Source organism: Rhinatrema bivittatum, chromosome 2 (genome assembly GCF_901001135.1).
Source record: "Rhinatrema bivittatum chromosome 2, aRhiBiv1.1, whole genome shotgun sequence".
NCBI lineage: Eukaryota > Metazoa > Chordata > Amphibia > Gymnophiona > Rhinatrematidae > Rhinatrema > Rhinatrema bivittatum.
Genome location: NC_042616.1, coordinates 810,669,190 through 810,691,409, shown reverse-complemented (window position 1 = coordinate 810,691,409; position 22,220 = coordinate 810,669,190). Strand labels below are relative to the sequence as shown.

The window sequence follows — 22,220 nt, the reverse complement described above, 5'->3', positions numbered from 1 at the left end:
CGAACTCAGGCATTGCACCACCATGTCCACCGCTTGTCTGCAAAGGTCTTCCGACTTCCACAGATAAGCCAATCTTACAGATACGGGTAGACCAGCACGCCCTCCTTTCTGAGGGCTGCCACTGCTACCACCATCACCTTGGTGAAGGTCCTCAGGGCTATTGCTAGACTGAACAGGACAGCGTATAATTGAAAATGCCACCCCAGGATCATAAACCGGAGGTACTTCTGATGGTCTGGGTGAATCTCTATATGCAGATACGCCTCCATCAGATCCAAGGAAGCCAAGTGGCCCCTGAAGCCCCCCAAAACCTGGACTTCTTCCTGGGGGGAGGTTCTGCCATCCTCTGCTTAGGAAAGGTCCGCTCTGCGGCCTTGCGGGCTAAAAATGCCCTGTGCATTAATAGAACAAACTCAGGTGAAAAAGGAGAGGCACCATCAGAATCCTTCTCCAGAGGATTAATCTCCTCCTCCAACTGCCCCCCCTCCTTGGGCACCCCGGGCCTCCTCGGAGCTGAACTCAGCTGGACAAAGCTCAGGCAGGAGATCCCCACCCCCCGCTGCAGCCTTCCCCTCAGCAGCAAGTGTATCCAAAATGGCAGCTGTTCCCACGCTTAGTGGAAACGGATCATCGGCCCCTCACGTTGCAGCCTTCAACCCACCAGAGTCGCACTGGTTGCAAGTTGCCGCCACAGTCCCTCCCAATGTGCCCTCTCCACCAGAGAGGCAACGGGAACAATGGCCAGAACGAGAAAGGTGCACAGAGCTGTCACCACACGTGGTGCACTGGCACAAGAAAGTTTGCTTACCGTAAATGGTGTTTCCGTAGATAGGATGAATTAGCCATGCTGTCTGGGAGCGCCTCGCAACCGATTAGTAGGCAGAGTTTTCTCAGTTAGTATAGAGTTTTGAACTCTGTACGGCTGCGCGGTGAGCTTCCCGCGCGATTGCCTTGTTACCTCAGTCTCTTGTAGCCAAGTGAGATGTACGTGGAAAACGTTTTTGGTAAAATCAGTAGACTGTCTAGGGAGGTGGGATGGGATCGCATGGCTAATTCATCCTGCTATCTACGGAAACACCGTTTACGGTAAGCAAACTTGCTTTTTCCCCCATCGATAGCAGGGCTGAATTAGCCATGCTGTCGGAGTCCCAAGCTCCTGGGTTGTGTCCATATAATAAGTTTTTCCAATGGAGGACACTACCCTTCAATAAAGGTAGACAGTCTTACTCATCATGAAGGGCTGACAAAACTGCCGAACCTAAAGCTGCATCGAAAGTTGCTTGTTGTCCAATACAGTAGTGAGATGTGAAAGTATGAAGAGAAGACCAGGTTGCCGCTTTGCCTATGTCCAGCAGCAGAACCCTTTTCAAATGAGCAACAGATGCTGCTGTTGCGCGTATCTGGTGTGCTTTCGGTTTGTTGCTCAAAGGCAGAGAATGTTTATTGTAGCAGAATTCAATGCATTGGGATAACCAACTAGCAATGGTTCTTTTGGAGACAGGCTGGTTTGGATTATTAGGGTGAAAGGAGAGGAACAATTGAGATGGTCTTCCTTGAGATTGAGTTCAGTGTTTGTAGTAAGCTAATACCCTTTTACAGTCTAAAGAGTGCAGAAGCTTGTCTCGGTCATTATGATGAGGTTTAGGTTTAAAGATTGGCAATGTAATGTGGAAAGCATATACTACCTTAGGAAGAAAGGTAGGATGAGGCCGAAGAGTGACCTTATCATGGTAAAATTCTAAATAAAGGGAATAGTGAACCAAAGCTTGTAGTTCACTGACTCTCCGTCCTGATGCGACATAAGAACATAAGAAATTGCCATGCTGGGTCCATCAAGCCCAGCATCCCGTTTCCAACAGAGGCCAAAGCAGGCCACAAGAACCTGGCAATTACCCAAATACCAAGAAGATCCCATGCTACTGATGCAATTAATAGCAGTGGCTATTTCCTAAGTAAACTTGATTAATAGCAGTTAATGGACTTCTCCAAGAACATATCCAAACCTTTTTTGAACCCAGCTACACTAACTGCACTAACCACCATCCTCTGGCAACAAATTCCAGAGCTTTATTGTGCGTTGAGTGAAAAAGAATTTTCTCCGAATAATCTTAAATGTGCTACTTGCTAACTTCATGGAATGCCCTCTAGTCCTTCTATTATTTGAAAGTGTAAATAACCGAGTCACATCTACTCGTTCAAGACCTTTCATGATCTTAAAGACCTCTATCATAACCCCCCTCAGCCGTCTCTTCTCCAAGCTGAACAGCCCTAACCTCTTCAGCCTTTCCTCATAGGTGAGCTGTTCCATCCCCTTTATCATTTTGGTTGCCCTTCTCTATACCTTCTCCATCGCAACTATATCTCTTTTGAGATGCGGCGACCAGAATTGTACACAGTATTCAAGGTGCGGTCTCACCATGGAGCGATATAGAGGCAATATTACATTTTCCGTTTTATTAACCATTGCCTTCCTATTAATTCCTAACATTCAGTTTGCTTTTTTGACTGCTGCAGCACACTGAGCCGACGATTTTAAAGTATTTATTTAAAGAGTCTTCTATACCGATATTCATAGGGACATATCGGTTTACAGCAAAACAACAGCGTGGAAAATTACAATAAACAGGGAGAGGGGAGGGGGTACGTTAAACCAAGAAAGCAGAGAAAGAAGCGGGAACAATCACAATGGTCAACTAGGATTATGCAAGGCAGAGCATGTGCAAAAACAGTAAACATAATAGCAAAGATAAAATCATGATAAATATTAAAGATAATAATAATGAGAATGAGAAAATTGACCATTTAATCCTACTCTGTTTCCTGTCTTTTAACCAGTTTGTATTCCACAAAAGGACATCGCCTCCTATGATGCCTAGATCTTTTTCCTGCTTGGTAGCTCCCAACACGGAACCCAACATCGTGTAACTACAGCAAGGGTTATTTTTCCCTATATGCAACAACTTGCACTTGTCCACATTAAATTTCATCTGCCATTTGGATGCCGAATCATCCAGTCTTGCAAGGTCCTCCTGTAATGTATCGCAGTCTGCTTGTGATTTAACTACTCTGAATAATTTTGTATCATCCGCAAATTTAATAACCTCACTCATCAGATTCCTTTCCAAATCATTTATATATATATATATTGAAAAGCACCGGTCCAAGTACAGATCCCTGAGGCACTCCACTGTTTACCCTTTTTCACTGAGAAAATTGACCATTTAATCCTACTCTGTTTCCTGTCTTTTAACCAGTTTGTAATCCACAAAAAGACATCGCCTCCTATCCCATGACTTTTTAGTTTTCGTAGAAGCCTCTCATGAGGGACTTTGTCAAACACCTTCTGAAAATCCAAATACACTACATCTACCAGTTCACCTTTATCCACATGTTTATTAACCCCTTCAAAAAAATGAAGCACATTTGTTAGGCAAGACTTCCCTTGGGTAAATCCATGTTGACTGTTTTCCATTAAACCATGTCTTTCTATATGCTCTACGATTTTGATCTTGAGAATAGTTCCCACTATTTTTCCCAGCACTGAAGTCAGGCTCACTGGTCTATAGTTATCCAGATCGCCCCTGGAGCCTTTTTTAAATATTGGGGTTACATTGGCCACCCTCCAGTCTTCAGGTACAATGGATGATTTTAATGAAAGGTTACAAATTGTAACTAATAGATCAGAAATTTCATTTTTTAGTTCCTTCAGTACCCTAGGATGCATACCATCCAATCCAGGTGATTTACTACTCTTAAGTTTGTCAATCTGGCCTACTACATCTTTCAAGTTCACAGTGATTTTGGAAAGTATGTGGCTTGCATCGAAACTTCTTTTGCTATTGCCCACATCAGTATTCGAAGTGTTTCTCGACAAAGTATCCATGAACCTGACCCTCAATTCCTTGTTTATGTAGAACATGGTAACTTGATTGTCTGTGTATACCATGAGATGCTTGCCCCAAACTTCAGGGGAGAAGGTCTGAAGTGCCTTCCAAATGGCTCGAAGTTCCAGAAGGATGATCTGGTATGTGCTCTCCTGTGTAGACTCAAGGTCTCTACCTTGAGTCATTAGTTCGCTCACATGAGCTCCCCAGCCCCTTCTGGATGCATCCATCGTGAGGGTGAGTTGATGGGGAGGTAACCGGAAGGGTGCTCCCAAGGTCAATTTGCCGGTGTTCTTCCACCAACGAATGTCGATGCGCATCTGGGTGGTGAGTTGTATCTTGATTGAGAGGGGCTGAAAGTATTGAGACCATTGATTCTTTAGTCCCCACTGTACGTGGCGCATATGTAATCTCGTGTAGGGAACAACATGGATAGCCGCCGCCATATGACCAAGTAGCTGAAGCACTTGACGTGCCGATGTATGTGATCGGTGCACAGACGTCAAGCCAGTGAGGATAGAGTTTGAATCCTGTCCTGTGGGAGGTATGCTCTCTGTTGTGTTGTATCGATGAGCGCTCCAATGAACTGTAGCATTTGGGTTGGTTGCAGGTTGGACTTTTCGTAATTGATTATGAAGCCCAAGGTCTGCAGACAATTGATTGTTTGGAACGTGTGAGTTCGTAGAGTAGCCTGATCCGAGGCTACTAAAAGCTAGTCGTCCAGATAGGGAAAAATCTGGATCGACAGTTGTCTGAGGTGAGCCACCACCACCGCTAAACACTTTGTGAACACTCTTGGGGCTGAAGATAGGCCAAAGGGTAGAACCTTGTATTGATATAATTGGTCTGAGCTTGAAAACAAAGGTATTGCCAGGAAGAAAGGTACATGGGGATATGGGAGTATGTATCCTTCAAGTCTGTGGAACACAGCCAGTCGCTGGCTTGTAGGAGGGAAAGAATAGTCTTGAGAGACGTCATCTTGAATTTTTCTTTTTGAATGTGTTTGTTGAGATTCCGTTAAGTCTAAGATTGGTCGAAGACCTCTGGACTTTTTTGGAATGAGAAAATAATGGGAGTAGAACCCCTGATTTTCTTGTGTCCTTGTAATTCTTTGAATGGATTTTTAGCTTTGTAGATTCTGTAACTGTTCTTGAAGGTACAGTGAATGGGTTGATGTATTTCGGGGAAGGGGAATGTGAGGGACATCCAGGAGTGTTACAAAATTTATTCACTAGCCCTCCCTTATGATGTTCAGCACCCAAGCATCCGAAGCAATCGCCTCCCAATTGGCATAAAACAGTTGAAGGCGACCTCCTATGTAAGGTGGTGGAGGTGGCTCGGGAGAGCTCAAAAAAGATGAAGTCTGTTTTTGAGGAGGTGCTGGTATTTGCTTTTGTGGCCTTTGTTGATGAGGTCGTCCACGGGACTGATGGACCTGAGGTTGGTATCTGTGGTGGGAATAATTCTGTGATTGATAGGTATTATATGGCTTAAAGGGTACCCTTGGGTAGGACTTCTTCCTGAAGGAAAGGTAAAATTTCTTGGATGAGGTATAGGGGGTCCGTTGGAGATGTGAGTGATAGTACAGCGGTACTCTGCTCTTTAAGAAGAGTAACGGTTTCCCCAAACTTCTCACCAAAAAGATTGTCACCCAGGCACGGTATGTCCACTAACTTATCGTGAACATCCTCTCTAATTGCACTTGCTGTCAACCACACCATCCGTCTGGCCACTATAGCCATAGCCGAAGTCCTTGTGGAAGACTCAAAGGACTCAGACAGACCGCAGTAGATGGTGAAGCCCTTCTTCCATGTCTGTAAAAGGTTGTGGCAGAGTATTTTCAGAGGTTAAACATAAGGGACGTAATCTCTGAAGACATTCAAATAAATACTGGCTTATGTAAAACTGATGTTGAATTTCTGTTGCCAACATGGAGGAATGGTATACTTTACGGCCAAAATCGTCCATAGTCTTATGGTCTTTTCCTGGTGGTGAATTAGAATGAAGTTTTGCCCGTTTTGCCTTTGAGAGTGCAGATTCCACTACTATTGAATTATGTGGCAGCTGTGTGGAATCATAAATTGTGGAATTCTGCATACGGTACTTTAAGTCCGTTTTCCTTGATGAGGCCGCAGTGGTAAATGGTTTGTCCCACATCTTTCGAAGAACTGTATCCAGCACTGTATGTGGTGGTAAAGCTGTTGGTTCTGGAGGCATTTCGAATATTTTCAGTATCCCTAACACCTCTGACCTAGGATCAGGGATTTTCCCTGTTTCGATGTTTAAAATAGAGCCCACTTTCTCGATGAACTTTGCATAGGACAAGTCTTCAGGAGGGGAATAAGGTTCTGGGAGTCCTTCTGGAGAGTCAGATGGGAACTCTGTTAATGAACCAGGCGACGATGTCCATGGTGAATCTGGAGTGTCTGGTCGGCCTGGGATTGGAGATGGTGCAGACGGCTGAGACGGAAGGAGCGGAGTTGGCGATGCAAGTGGCGAAGGCGCAAGTGAAGGCTGAGGGTGTGTCATGTTCAGTTCTTGGAAGAAAGTATTTAACGCCTGCGAAATCTGTAACATCGCTTTAGATGCTAGAGGTTGTGAAGGTCCTGGAAATGGCCCCATTCCTGAAGGCATTGCTGATATGAGCTCAGCTTGAGGAGGCAGGCCTGAGTTATGGAGAAGCAGAGGGGATTATGGTCTATTAAGAGAAGATCTATCAGAATCCGAACCCTCGCTAGATGTGGCAGTGTCATGGAGAGAGACTAGTTCTACCTGTTGGTGAGAATCTGTCACACCAGATGTTGTAGAAAGTACATGCTTAGTTTTTTGTAACTTTTTAAGAAGTTCCTGACTTAGTAGTGTAGACTGTGTCAAGACTGGTGTCAAGTGTGTCGGAATTCGAGGTTGAATCGATAGCAGCATGTCTCAAAACATGCGAAACTTCGATACGTCAAGTGGAATCTGTGCTGCGCACTTAGATGCACCTTTGTGCACCGATCCGTGCGCCGATGTGTTGTGCGTGTCGTTGCACGCACCGTCGTGCGTCCCTGTTATGTGCGAGCTGCTATGCGCCGGAGCTGTGCGCCAATTTTTTGTGCACGTAGCTGTGCGCAGATATCTTGTGCACATAGTTATGTGCCGAGGCCTCAGGCGCCGACCTGTGCGCCCGGCTATGCACTGATGCGCGCATCTCAGCTCCGACCCACCATCTTGCTTCGGCCGATTTGATTTTCTATGAGCGGATTTGAGTGGGTTCAGTGAACCGAAACCCACTCAACTCATGAGGGGATTTCTGTGAAAGAGGAGTTGCGGCCTCAACTCCCTTCACTGGCCCTGGTGGACTGACAGACCTGGCCGAGGTACCCTCTAGCGAAGCAGACCTTTTAGATGGAGTCTTCTTCGGTCTCTTCGACGGACTCGGCGAAGACTGTGTGGATGATATCTTTAGCCGCGTGATTTTTTCCGCGCGTTTGCTTTGTGCCCTGGGGGACATACGACCACAGTCCCGGCAGGAGACTTGGTCATGTTCCAGTCCCAGGCATATGTAGCAGTAATTATGTCCATCTGTGATGGACATAATCTTACCACATTGGCAGTATTTAAATCCGGATGGCTTAGGAGCCACTGCGATGGGAGATTAAAGCAAAGCAAAGTAAAGTAAAGTAAATGCACCTGCTTCCCTTGATTTCGTTACTATTCTTTCTTTTTTTTTTCAACTTTATAAAAGATACAAAAGGAATTCTCTTATCTGAAGTGCGGCAGAGGCTTCTCCCAATCCTCCTGGAGGTGAGGGAACTGGACCACCAGCTTTCACCTTAGGCGAAATCCAGTGAGCAATCTAAGGTCCCCAACCCCTGCTCATCCACCTCTGCAACAAGAAGGGATGGTCCCACCAGGATCTGCCAACTTCCTGGGAGAGAAATCTTCGCTAGATCGAAACCTCTTCTTCTTATTTTATTTTCCAAGTACAGAACTGCACCTCCTCCATCTGCTGGAGACAAAGAAATACTAAGGAGCTTCAGGTGGCACACTGGGTTAAAAGGCGGTGTCGTGAAACTCTCTGTCTCCATCTGCTGGAAAGGAGGCAAAACCCAGGAGTCTGGACTGATCTGGGTATGTACAGAGAACGACAGTGTAAACGGGTATACCAGATACCAGCAACCCCAAGAAACACAAAAAAGAACACTCTCTAGATACCTGCTGATACTGTCTGATTCCATCCTTCTCCTGCTGCAATCTCCAGCGTTCTCTCTCATCGGGTTTATATTCCCCTGGGATCACATAATCCTGCGGACGGTCAGCACTGCACATTTCACATCCTGGTCTTGTTGGCTTATTGATATAGGTACAGGAGGGACATGACCAACCAGTCTATGTAAATACAAAAATTGCTTTTACAACAAGCAATGATTTGCCTTGTTTTACAGTTATAAATCACTTAGTTGGCAGTCAATTGTAAAAGCACAAAGAACAGTACATTATTGCTATACAATGCCTTTATTAATACAACTCTTAAAAGCAAAAAACACTTAAAAATTAACCATCATGGCAGACTAGTGAGCAGATGCAACCTTGATTATGCAAATTTGAGAATGGAAGGAAAGGATTTACTACAGTTCTTCTCAGCTCTAAAGAATCCCATTTGAAAGCTTGTTAAAATCAAATAGCCTTAGCCGCTTTGCAAATGGAATTCAGCCAAAAAAAAAAAAGCCATGCTGCAGTGGCCTGAACAGCCCCCTGCCTCTGGAACATGGAGTAGTACCTATCACCACTGCAGCTGCTCAAGGAAGCCCCTACCTCTGGGCCACAAATAATAGACAGTGGAGAAAGAGGAAGAGGAGGTGGTGGAGGGAAGCAGAGGCCAAAAGGAGAAAAGGATGGAGAAGAGGGGAACAAGGTTAGAAGAAAGGGAAATAGGCCAGAGAAAGAGGTGGAAGGAGAAAAGGGGAAGAGGAAGGAGGAGAAAAAGAAAAAAACAGAGCAAATGAGAATCAATTCTACTGCAGAGGATAGGCAAGGAAGGGTGTGGCATTAGGACTACACAGTAGCACTGAGTCATCACTAGCAGGTTTTTGGTGGAATTCTTGACGGCCGGTTCTTCTCAAGTTTTGCTCCAATGCCAAAAACCTTGAATAAAACCACCTATATGAAGGTTAGCTAGGAAAGCAAATTTCCTTATATACTGTTAGTTCACTAATAACACAAGTATGTAACATGACTCAGCAAGAAGCCAAACGGAATGAAATTTCAGAACTTTCTAGGAAAGACAAGTTCCGAAGGGGGGGTGGGGTTATATGAATAGTGAAATGCTGTTTTCAGAGACTACCTGTTATAGGTAAGCAACCTTGCTTTCCCTGAAGACAGCATATTTACCAGGTCACACAAGTGGAATTCGCCTGCCACAAAAAAGGGTGAAAACAGCAACACGAATTGGCGGCAGGAACTTATTCTCAGGAAAAATCCCTTTGGTGATTTTTCATGTTTTAATGACAGAGAAGTCAACCTGAAACTATAATATGGGTTACAGGAGGAAGGAGTTGGGCTGTACCTTTCAAAAAGCTATGGTAGATAGACAGTCCAAACCTATTATCACAATGGGAGGCTGTATCCAGACAACATGATGTGAATGTGTAGACTGCATATTTGATTGCAGCCTTGCAAACATCAAAACCTTAGACTCGCAATCAACACCATCATGATCTTAACATGCCCCTCTAAGGTCAATCCAACTGGGCATAATAAAGAGATATAGTCTGCTATACAATTGGAAATGGGGTATTTTATCACCTCATTGCCAAGTCTATTGGGATCAAAACAAACAAATAGCCAAAATATGGACAGTTGATTCATCCTTATGGACATAGAAACATAGAAATGATGGCAGAAGACGACCAAACAGCCCATCCAGTCTGCCCAGCAAACTTTCACACTTATTTTTCTCATACTTATCTGTTACTCTGACTGCTGAGTTCAGGGCCCTTATTGGTAACTTTTTGGTTCTAATTTCCTTCCACCCCAGCTACTGATGTAGAGAACAGTGCTGGAGCTGCATCAAAGTATCAAGCCTAATTGGTTAGAGGTAGTAACCGCCGCAATAAGCAGGCTACTCCCACGCTTATTTGTTTACCCAGCCTGTGCAATTTAGTCCTTGTTGGTTGTTGTCTGAATATAAATCCTATTTTCTTCATTCCCCCTGCTGTTGAAGCAGGGAGCTGCACTGAATATGTATTCAAAGTGAAGTATCAGGCTTGATTGGTTCAGGGTAGTAACCGCCATAACAAGCAAGCTACTCCCACTCTTATTTGGTTACCTAGCCTGTGCAATTTAGTCCTTGTTGGTTGTTGTCTCAATATAAATCCACTTTTCTTCATTCCCCATGCCATTGAAGCAATGAGCTGTGCTGTATATGTATTCAAAGTGAAGTATCAAGCTTATCTGGTTTGGGGTAGTAACCACCGCAACAAGCAAGCTACTCCCACACTTATTCGTGAATGCAAATCCTTTTTCCCACATTTCCTCTTGCCGTTGAAGCATAGAGCAATGTTGGAGTCGCATTAACTGTGTGTATGTTTATTGAATAAGGGTATTAATCACCAGGTAGTATCCGTCATTCCCACAAGCCACCCCCATGCCTCTTCTCTTCATTCACATCCTCTAGACTTTATGGATCCACAGTTTATCCCGCGCCACTTTGAAATCCTTCACAGTTTTGGTCTTCACCACTTCTTCCAGAAGGGCGTTCCAGGCATCCACCACCCTTTCCGTGAAGAAATACTTCCTGACATTGGTTCTGAGTCTTCCTCCCTGGAGTTTTAAATCGTGACCCCTGGTTCTGCTGATTTTTTTCCAACGGAAAAGGTTGTCGTTGACTTTGGATCATTAAAACCTTTCAAAGTCTGTATCATATCACCCCTGCTCCTCCTTTCCTCCAGGGTATACATATTTAGATTCTTCCATCTCTCTTCATAAGTCATTCGCTGAAGACCACCCACCTTTTTGGTCGCCCTTCTCTGGACCGCCTCCATCCTGTCTCTGTCCCTTCGGAGATACGGTCTCCAGAACTGAGCACAGTACTCCAGGTGAGGCCTCACCAAGGACCTGTACAAGGGGATAATCACTTCCCTTTTCTTACTCGATATTCCTCTCTCTATGCAGCCCAGCATTCTTCTTTCTTTAGCTATCGCCTTGTCACATTGTTTTGCCTTCTTCAGATCATTAGACACTATCAACCCAAGGTCTCTCTCCTGCTCCATGCACATCAGCCCTTCACCCCCCATCGAATACATTTCTTTCGGATTTCCACACCCCATATGCATGACTCTGCCCTTCTTGGCATTGAATCTCAGCTGCCATATCTTCGGCCAGTCTTCCAGCTTCCTTAAATCCCGTCTCATTCTCTCCACTCCTTCCGGCGTGACCACTCTGTTGCAGATCTTAGTATCACCCCATCTGCGATGTCGCTCACAAAGATATTTAACAGGGCTGGTCCCAACACCAACCCTTGTGGCACTCCACTCATCACTGCTCTCTCTTCCGAGTAAGTTCTATTTACCATCACACATTGTCTTCTGTCCTTCAACCAGTTTGCTATCCAGGCCACCACCTTGGCACTCACTCCCAAACTTCTCATTTTATACACATGCCTCCTGTGTGGGACCGTATCAAAAACTTTACTAAAATCCAAGTAGATGACATCGAGCGCTCTTCCTCAATTCAATTCTTTAGTCACCCAATCAAAAATGTCTATTAAGATTCATCTGACAGGACCTTCCCTTGGTGAAACTATGCTGTCTCTGGTCCAGCAATTCTGCTGCTTGTAGAGAGTTCACTATTCTTTCCTTCAGCAGCGACTCCAATACTTTTCCCACCACTGAGGTGAGGCTAACCGGCCTGTAGTTTCCAGCCTCATCTCTGCTCCCACTCTTGTGAAGAGGGACCACCACCGCTCTTCTCCAATCACTCAGCACCACTCCAGAAGAATGCTGGGCTGCATAGAGAGAGGAATATCTAGTAAGAAAAGGGAAGTGATAATCCCATTGTACAGGTCCTTGGTGAGGCCTCACCTGGAGTACAGTGTTCAGTTCTGGAGACCGTATCTCAAAGGAGACAGAGACATATGTTGTGTTTGTGGCATTGTGTGGATCCTTAGTCGCAGTGGAGATGACTCCTCCCATGGGGAGGGACCCCGTGGGGAACCACAGCGATAGGCTAACCTCAGAGAGCAGACACTTGTAGGTGGAAAGCTTTATTGCACTGCTGTAGATGGATGGTATGAAGCAGGAAGGAAGGACACTGACGTCCGCAAGATGTCAATACGTTCAGACAGTCTCAGATGTAGAAGTCTCACCCAGATGTTCAAGATAGCTAGGAACCCACAGTGCGGGCAAGGCAGAGCCTGGTGGGTGGAATTGGAACACCGGATCATAGAGGTATGCACAGGAGCATAGTGCAGCGTCTTCCTGGCAATGAAAATGGTAGGCCAGAGGATCCGTGGTGCAGGATACACAGACTGGTAGGCCCTCAAGGAGCGAGTACCTGATAGTCCAGAATCCTGAAATAAATAGCAAGAGAGAGAGACTCCCGAGGAGCGATTGTCTAGTTAGTAGAAATCCCAAAGGGTGGTTGGAAGAGAGAGACCCCTGAGGAGCGGGTGCCTAGAGCTTCGTAAGGAGTGAGATCCCCGGAGGGTAGCGAGTCGTCTAAGCGTGCAGCTTAGAGCGGTCAGAGTAGCTTAAACCGAAGTCCTTGCTAACTCAAAGATGGTAGTGTAGTGGAGGCTTTAAATACCCGGAGGTATTGATGTCATGCGGTGGGGACGCCCCCGAGGTTCCCACCATGACGTGTATTTGAATGTAGGCAACGTGCACGCGCGCGCCCTAGGAGGCCACGGGACGGAGCATGGCGGACTGGGACCCCCTTGCTGAGTTGGAGATGCCGAAGGTTTCGGCACTTGGCATCGGAAGCAGCCATCTTGGCCAAGGAGGAGGAAAAGGGTAGAAAAGAGGTAAGGCAGAGCAGTCGCAGCCGTCTGCGACAGACGGACACAACAGGATGGAGGCAGTCCAGAGAAGGGCAACCAAAATGGTGGGTGATCTCCATCGAATGACTTATGAGGAGAGGTTGAAGAACCTGAATATGTATACCCTGGAGGAGAGGAGGAGCAGGGGTGATGTAATACAGACTTTCAAATACTTGAAAGGTTTTAATGATCCATAGTCATCAACAAACCTTTTCCATTGGAAACAATTTAGTAGAACTAGGGGGTCGTGATTTGAAACTCCAGGGAGGAAGACTTAGAACCAATGTCATGAAATATTTCTGCACTGAGAGGGTGGTGGATGCCTGAAATGCACTTCCGTAGGAAGTGATGAAGACTATCCCATGCCCCTTTGAAATCCTTCCCAGTTTTAAACACTGTGGATCCCTAAAAGGCTAGAGAATGGGAATAAATAAAAAAAGCTTAACCGGCACAGAGCGGCAGTTACTACCCTTAAGAAAAACATGGGGGTAACCTGCACGGAGCGGCAGTTACTACCTTGGGAAGCTTACTGGGCAGACTAGATGGACCATTTTGGGTTTTTTCTGCCATCATTACTATGTTACAATATTACTATGATAGAAGTCTACAAAATCATGAAAGGACTTGACCAAGTTAATGTAAATCGGTTATTTACTCTCTCAGATAATAGAAGGACCAGGGGGCATTCCATGAAGTTAGCAAGTTGCACATTTAAAACAAGTCGAAGAAAATTCTTTTTCACTCAGCGCATAGTTAAACTCTGGAATTAATTGCCAGAGAATGTGGTTACAGCAGTTAGTGTAACTGGGTTTTAAAAAAGGTTTGGATAAGTTCCTAGAGGATAAATTCAGAAACTGCTATGACTGTAATTAATAAGCAATAGTAGCTCGTGTTTATCTATCTAATGTTTGGGTACTTGCCAGGCACTTGTGACTTGGATTGGCCACTGTTGGAAACAGATTATTGGGCTTGATGGACCCTTGGTCTGACCCAGAATGACATATCTTATGTTCTTATGAGAGGGAAAGGTGAAAGGAAGAAGAGACTGATGAGGGGAGAGATAAGATTGTGTGAGAGAGCAGAAAAACAGACTCAGGTATTGGGTGGAAGAGTAGGGAGTCAGGGATTGCAGGGGATATGGTCAGTACAATAAATGTAGCTGGTTTTAAAAAAGGTTTGGATAAGTTCTTGGAGGAGAAGTCCATTACCTGCTATTAATCAAGTTGACTTAGACAACAGCCACTGCTATTACTAGTATCAGTAGCATGGGATATACTAAGAACAGAAGGTGGTGGAAATGAGGAATTAGGGAATGGGTGAAAGATGGGAAGGAAGATACTGGGAAAAAAAATGAGAGACTGGGAATGGGAGGGCTAGAAGAAGGTTGGCGTAGGAGATGGAAAACTGGTAGATAGGTGAAAAGATGGAATCTAAGAAGTGGAGGGTTAGAGAGAGGAGAAGAGGATGAAATTTAATTATGAGTAGATAGAAAGGCAAAGCAGAGAGAAATGGAGAAAAAGATGAAAGTGAAAGAACAATGTCTAAGACAGATGTAGGGAAGGAAGGGAAGAAGATAGAGAAATGGATCGTGAAATGGAGAAGACTCAATCACAAAAATAAATTGCTCAGTCAGCAAAGGCAGAAAATATGTTATCTTCGCATTTTGCTCAGTTCAGGAAGAAATGCATTTCTGTTTCTTTTTCTCTGGTGTTGCACTGCATGCAGAGTTGGGTTTCTTAGGATTTCCATTTCAGGTTTTTCACTCTTATTAGAATGTCAAAAAGAGATATTTTGGGCCTGGTCTTTATTTATTTAATGTTATTTATAGATCGATATTCGTTGGGAACATCACATCAGTTTCTAGGTAACAGAATTAGCAACAGGCTTTACATTAAAAATGGAAGTCAAGAAACAAAATCAAGTAACAAAACAGTATCAGGGAGTTAACCATAAGATAAAATCATACCAGAAAAGGGGGGAGAGATATGTGAAAATTATTCCTAAAAACTAACATGATGGAAAGGAAGAGATAGGAAGGGGTAGAGATATGCGATGCATATAAGAAAATTATTCCTTACCTGCTAATTTTCGTTCCTGTAGTACCATGGATCATTCCAGACGGTGGGTTATGTTCCCCGTCCAGCAGATGGAGTCAGAACAAAAAATTCCCAGGGGAGGTCCCTTATAGCCACGCCTCCCCTGGCTCAATCCTCAGTAACAGACTATCAAAGCCAATAGAGAAGAGATAATACAAACAGAGGGATCAAGTGAACCAAACAAAAAGCCAACTGGCTAAAAATTGGAAACTAGTTTGTAACTAAAAAACCGAAAACTGTAAAACTTGCAAACAGTATTGTGATAAAAGTACAGTCTGAAGTACCAGAAGTACAGAAAAAGACTGAAACTAGAGACAGGTAAGCAGGGATGACCCCAATAACACGAAACCCCCAAAATAAGGGAGGGTGTCTGGAATGATCCATGGTACTACAGGAACGAAAATTAGCAGGTAAGGAATAATTTTCTTTTCCCTGTACGTACCAGGATCATTCCAGAAGGTGGGATGTACCAAAGCTTTCCCATCATGGGTGGGCCATGGACAGCCCTGCCCGAAGAACCCTGTCTCCCAGTTGTCCGAGAGAGGAAGCTCGGACGTCCAGATGATAATGTCTGGTAAAAGTGTGAATTGACTTCCAAGTGGCCGCTCTACAGATTTCCTGAATTGGTACAGAAGAACTCTCAGTCCAGGAGGTCGCTTGGCTTCGTAGAGAGTGAGCCTAAATCACCAACGGCGGAGACTTACCTACTCCAAGATATGCCGCTATGATCGCTCCCTTTAACCAGCGAGCAATGGACTGCTTCGAAGCCATACATCCCTTCCGAGGTCCCGACCAAAGAACAAATAAATGATCTGAGAGCCGGAACTCATTGGTTATCTCCAGATAGTGCAATAGGACTCGCTTTACATCCAACTTGCGAAGATCAGCCGATTCTGAGGAAGAAAAGGAAGGAAGGTCCACCGACTGATTGAGATGGAAACTGGAGACCACCTTAGGCAAGAAGGAAGGAACAGTACGCAAGGAAACCCCATCAGGCGAAAAACGAAGATATGGCTCTCGGCAGGAGAGAACCTGCAACTCCGAAATTCGTCGTGCAGAACTAATTGCCACCAGGAAAACTGTCTTAAGAGTGACATCCTTAAGGGTAGCCGAACGCAAAGGTTCAAAGGGAGAGGAGCAGAGAGCTCGAAGCACCAGGTTCAAGTTCCACGAAGGACAAGGAGATCGGATTGGAGGCTTCAAGTGCTTGACCCCTCTGAGGAAGCGCAGAATATCCGGATGAGAAGACAGAAGTCTGCCGTCTGTTCCCTGAAGAAAAGCCCCCAAAGCCGCCACCTGAACCCGGAGAGAATTATAGGCTAGCCCAAGATCCAATCCCGCCTGCAAGAAGGAAAGAATCTGTACCACTGAAGCCTGTGGAGCCTGAATGTGCTTGGAGACACACCATTCTTCGAAGACTTTCCATACCCGGACATAGGTAACCGACGTGGAAGTCTTTCGTGCCCGTAACATAGTGGAAATAACTGGTTCAGGATAACCGCAACGTCTTAACCTGCGCCCCTCAAAAGCCAGGCCGCAAGACAGAAGCGATCTGCCTCTGGAAAAAATATTGGACCCTGGCATAGTAACTGCGGGAGGTGCCCCAGTCGAAGAGGATTCTCCATCGCCAACTGGAGGAGATCCGCGAACCACGGGCGTCGAGGCCATTCCGGTGCCACGAGTATCACTGGACCCTGATGAGCTTCTATTCTTCGAATGACCTTTCCCACCAGAGGCCACGGTGGAAAGACATACAGAAGGGACTGTCGAGGCCAAGGAAGTACCAGTGCATAGACTCCTTCTGCACCGTGCTCCCTTCTTCGGCTGAAGAAGCGAGCTGCCTTTGCATTCCTGGCCGTTGCCATGAGGTCCAGGCGAGGAACTCCCCAGCGTTCGATGATCAGAGCCATCGCTTCCTCCGAGAGTTCCCATTCTTCCGGATCCAGGTGTTGTCGGCTGAGAAAATCCGCCTGTACGTTTTCGACGCCTGCTATATGAGAGGCTGCTAGACGGAGAAGATGACGCTCCGCCCAATCCATTAGTCGGTCGATCTCTAATGACACCAACCGACTCCTTGTGCCTCCTTGACGGTTGATGTACGCCACCGTGGTAGCGTTGTCTGATAGGACTCGAACCGCTCTGAGACGTAGAAGGTGTAGGAAACCCCGTAGGGCAAGACGAGCTGCTCTGGCCTCTAAACGGTTTATGGGCCAAGACGATTGTTCCTTCGACCACTTTCCCTGTATCGCACTGTCCTGACAGACCGCACCCCAGCCCGAGAGACTGGCATCTGTGGTCACTATGATCCAGTCTGGAGAATGCAGGGAAACACCTTGAGCTAGATTCAAGGGGTCCATCCACCACACAAGACTGCGTCTTGCAAAGTCTGGAATTGGAAGGATCACCTGGTATTCCCGGGACGCTGGCTTCCAACGGGAAAGTAATGCCCTCTGAAGTGGTCGTAGATGAGCAAACGCCCATGGCACTAGGTCGATGGTGGAGGCCATGGTTCCTAGCACCTGAAGATAGTCCCACGCCCTCGGGAACTCGAGAGCCAAGAACCTGATGATCTGCTCGCGCAGAGCCTGCGCCCTCTCTTGGGTGAGGAACACCATGGCAGCTCTTGTGTCGAAGTGGGCACCCAGAAAGTTCAAAGTCTGAGAAGATTGAAGCTTGCGTTTTGTAAAATTGACTATCCACCCCAGGGTCTGGAGGAGCTGAATTACCCTGTTGACCGCCTGAATTCCCTGCGACTGCGATTTCGCCCTGATGAGCCAATCGTCCAGGTAAGGGTGTACCAGAATTCCTTCCCTCCTGAGCGCCGCTGCAACTACGACCATTATCTTTGTGAAAACTCGAGGTGCCGTGGCTAGGCCAAAGGTAAAGCCCGGAACTGAAAGTGCTGATCTAAAATCTTGAAGCGAAGATAACGTTGATGGGAAGGAAGAATCGGAATATGTAGGTATGCCTCCGTCAGATCCAAGGAGGCCAAGAATTCTCCCGGATGTACAGCCGCCAAGACCGAACGCAGCGTCTCCATGCGAAATCGAGGGACGCGGAGGGAGTTGTTGACTGTTTTGAGATCTAAAATTGGACGAAACGTACCTTCCTTCTTGGGCACTATGAAATAAATGGAATAGTGACCCCGTCCCAGTTCGGAGACCAGCACCGGCACAATTGCCCCCAAGGCAAGTAGACGATTTAAGGTCTGTCGAACTGCCTGGCGCTTGAGAAGAGACCCGCTAGGTGAGAACAGGAATCTGCTTGGTGGAGCGCGTACAAAATCTAACGCGTAGCCAAGTCTTAGAATACTTAGAACCCATTGGTCTGAGGTTATTTGGACCCACGCCTTGTAGAAGAGCGCAAGTCGACCCCCCAGCTGGGGAATCGACTCGTGGGTCCGCCTGGCATCATTGAGACGACTTAGCCGAGGTGCTCGCACCTTGACCATCCTTACCGGGTCGACGGCCTCGAAAGGACCGATTCCAAGTGTGTGAACGAGATGAAGGGGGTCGAGGTGGTTGTTGTCTGGTGGGACGCCCTCTGCGTTGATTATGATATCGGCCTTTGTTAGTATTAAAAGACCTGTACGAGCGTGGCCGATCCTCTGGTAACTTGTGAACTGTATTCTCATTAAGGGATTTAATAATCTGATCCAGGTCCTCACCAAACAGGTACTTGCCCTTAAAGGGGAGAGACCCAAGCCGTCTTGGATGAAGCATCCGCGGACCAATTCCTTAACCAAAGGAGGCGGCGCGCCGACACCGCTGCAACCATGGCTCTAGCTTGAACCCTGATAAGGTCATAGAGAGCATCAGCCCCATAAGCTACCACTGCCTCCAATCTTTCAGCCTGTTGAGCCTCAGAATCTGGAAGAGCCTGTGAAGTAAGCAGCTGTTGCACCCATCGGAGTCCTGCCCGCTGTGCTAACGAACTACATATAGCAGCTCGCATACCCAGAGCTGAAACCTCGAAAACTCTCTTCAGGAAGACTTCCAATTTCCTATCCTGAATATCTTTCAATGCTGTTCCGCCAGTGACAGGAATGGTGGTGTGTTTAGTCACAGCAGAAACAGCCGAATCCACAGCAGGGACCTTAAGAAGTTCCAAAATATCCGCTGGCAAAGGATATAATTTGTCCATAGCTCTACCAACCCTAAGGTTAGCCTCAGGAGTGTCCCATTCTCTGGAAATTAGCTGTAGGATAGAATGATGCGTAGGAAAAGCCTTTGCTAGTGGACGAAGACCTGCTAAAAGAGGATCCCCCTTTTTAATATTAGGATCTGGAGCCACTGGGTCCGGAGGAGGGTCAATATCCATCTCCTGTAGGATGTGTGGTATAAGTTCCTCTAGCTCTCCCGCTTGAAAAATTCTGAGAACCCTGGGATCATCTCCCTCGACATGAGCCACCAGGGAAGGATCATCAGAAAGTGGATCCAGAGAGGGATCTCCACCCCCAACTGGCTGCGGAGCTGCTGGAGTGGGCAGGGAACCCACAGAAATTCCTGGGCGTCCCTTCGGAGGAGAGGTGTCACCTTGGGGAAAGAGACTTCCCAGGGAAGGTATCGTACAAGGCAGCTTAGCTGGAGGAGGACCCCCTCCCCCCAGAAAGCTGTCTCTGCTGCATACAAATGCTCTGTGCATTAGAAGTACAAACTCAGGAGAGAAAAAATCATGAGAAGATGTCCCAGGCCGAGACACAGGCTGAACTCCGGCAGCAGAGATAGGCAGGGTAGTAGAAAATTGCTCGTCTGAATTCTCCTCAGAGAAAACGTCGTTTGTAGCTGAGGGAGCGTGTCTCTTTCGTTCCCCACGGTCCTGAAGACGCTCAACCTCCCTCGCAGGAGGGCTGTCTTCCCCTTCTGAAGACATGCTGACAGAAAAAATTTTTCGGTCGGAGCAGGTAAAATTGTTTACCGTGGTAAGAAACTGAAACCTGACAGGAGGGGGGGGGGGGGGGCAGCATGCGCGCGCGTGCAAAAAATTTAATCAGTCAAACTGTAAAGAGAGACTGAAGGTCCGGCCCGGTTACCCACCCACCGACCCGAGAAAACCGTCGAGGAATGTGACCTCTCGACGGCAGGCGGCCCCGGGGAATATTACGTCGCGGGGCCGCGGGTCGGGAAGAAAAAACTTCGGACTGCCGTCCACCTCAAGGGTGGGGCGGGTACAAGCGGCTTCGGGCAAAAGGGGAGGGATCGGCACCACCGATGTGCTCCCTCGGACCTAAAAGCCCCGTAGTAGTTCTTTCTTTCCCCAAATAAACGACGCCCTAAAACAAAAAATTAAACACTTACCTCCAACCCTGTGATAAAAAAGGGAAGAGGTAGGAAAGAAAGAAAAATAAGACAGAAACACAGCCTGTCAGCAAGAAAAATTGTTCTCTGAGGAACAAAAAGGAATTGCTTTTTCTAAAACTAAATAGTTAAAATAAATTAGTAGTAAGCAACTTGATCCCTCACAGCAAAATAAAATTAAATTAAGAAAGTAGAAAACCCTAAGGCTTGATGCTGGGGACCGCAGTGTCCCCTGCTCAACATCTGCTGGAGTCAGAACTATACTGAGGATTGAGCCAGGGGAGGCGTGGCTATAAGGGACCTCCCCTGGGAATTTTTTGTTCTGACTCCATCTGCTGGACGGGGAACATAACCCACCGTCTGGAATGATCCTGGTACGTACAGGGAACACTAATTGAAAGGAAGAGATGAGAGAGGTGGGGATTCCAGAATATTTACAATAGACGGTGTTGGGATATTTACATTAGGTTGCGTTAAGATCTAAGTAAAAGGAAAAGCTATTTAGAAAGTGGTCAATGTAGTCAAGAAGGACTAGTACTGCAATATATCAAGAGGTACAAAAGTATGTGAGAGGTGGTTGTAATTTTTATCTTTGTTAACTTAATATCAGTCCCACAGCAAACCTATTTACAAACTTTGAGATAGGCACTGATTATGCACAAATATCTTACTGGTAGAAGGCCTTTAAATGATGTAACCAAAGATAAAAAAAAAAAAAACAACTTTGGAGTTGTTAAAGCTGCAATCCTTGAAGCTTCCTCACGAAGTAAAAGAAGGTCCCCAACACAGAATCGTGCTACAAGACTGAAGTAATTAGGGGAAGGGAGAGAGGTTATATAACTTTTAAAGTATTAGTTAACCAAAGTATTATAAAATAATAGGTACTTGGGTTTCCAGTTATGTGAAATGTCTATTTTATATGCATTCATGATGCATAATCTAATTGATGAATTTCCCCTTCAATTTACTATACCTAAAATACAACCTTAAATTTAATAAGTTGTATTTCTTGTAGAATTTCTTGAATTTGATGTATTAGTTGATAGTGATTTTTTTTTAAACTATGAACTTCAAATCACTAGCCTTGAAAAAATTGCCCAGCCCTTCTTAGGGCAATATTCACAATACATAGCAATATAGAGAAAGCACGTACTGGCAAAGGGGAGGGTGGTGCAACGGTGGACTGGAAAGGTTTGGAGTTAATGGTATTAGGTAAGTGGTTATTGTTCAATCGCAGAACATCCAGATTCAGCAACTGAGAGATGTCGAAAATATCTGTCTTCCCACTGCGCTCATTCCCTCGTGCAGCAGGAGCTAGGAGTGGAGAGAACCAAAGATATCAATATAATGCATATGTTCAAGGTATTTTCAACATTATGAACACATAACAAAAGCATCTGGTTTGCTATGAGAAAAATAGCAATCAAGGGTCGACAGTCCTCAAGTAAAAAAAAAAAGATAAGAAAAAAAAATATGTAGGTTTATGGTGGTGCTATATATTTACAACTGGTTTCTCCCCACTGCCAAGCCCTGGTTACTTTTCTTTCATATATCCTTAAAAGGGAAAAGGCAGGGGCCAGACTGGGCATGTAACCATAATGGAGAAGTGTAAATATCCCCAAATTAAACAGATTAGAACTCGCAATAAGTTTGGATACCTGAAAGGAAACCTACGGTATATGCTAATGACACAAAAAAAAAAAAAAAAAAAAATCAACCAAGAAGCCCCAACAGAATCTGTCACAGCAAACAGAGGAACTGATAGCATAAAATAAAGGTTAGAAAGTACTTAAGCAAGCAGCAACATGACTTCTTGTGAAACAGAGTAGATATCAAAACAGAAGTACATTTTTAAAAAGTCAATTTTAAGTGCATGAAATAAATTTAGTAATAAAGAAACAGGACATTTTTAAGAGGATATGGC

The 22,220-nt window shown here is 45.6% G+C and overlaps 1 protein-coding gene across 2 annotated transcripts in view; it reads right to left on the bottom strand.

The window, feature by feature from the left end:
* LOC115085797 (ranBP-type and C3HC4-type zinc finger-containing protein 1-like) overlaps positions 1–22,220 on the bottom strand; it is a 288,361-nt gene that overhangs the window by 143,121 nt on the left and 123,020 nt on the right. Inside the window, exons 7-8 of one of the 2 annotated variants that reach the window (XM_029592219.1) lie at positions 21,450–21,610; positions 8,082–8,255 (exon numbers count right to left, since the gene is read on the bottom strand). In XM_029592219.1, the coding sequence (XP_029448079.1) occupies positions 8,082–8,255; positions 21,450–21,610 (335 nt within the window). The remainder of the gene's footprint in view (positions 1–8,081; positions 8,256–21,449; positions 21,611–22,220) is intronic. The other variant, XM_029592220.1, reaches the window with a different exon arrangement.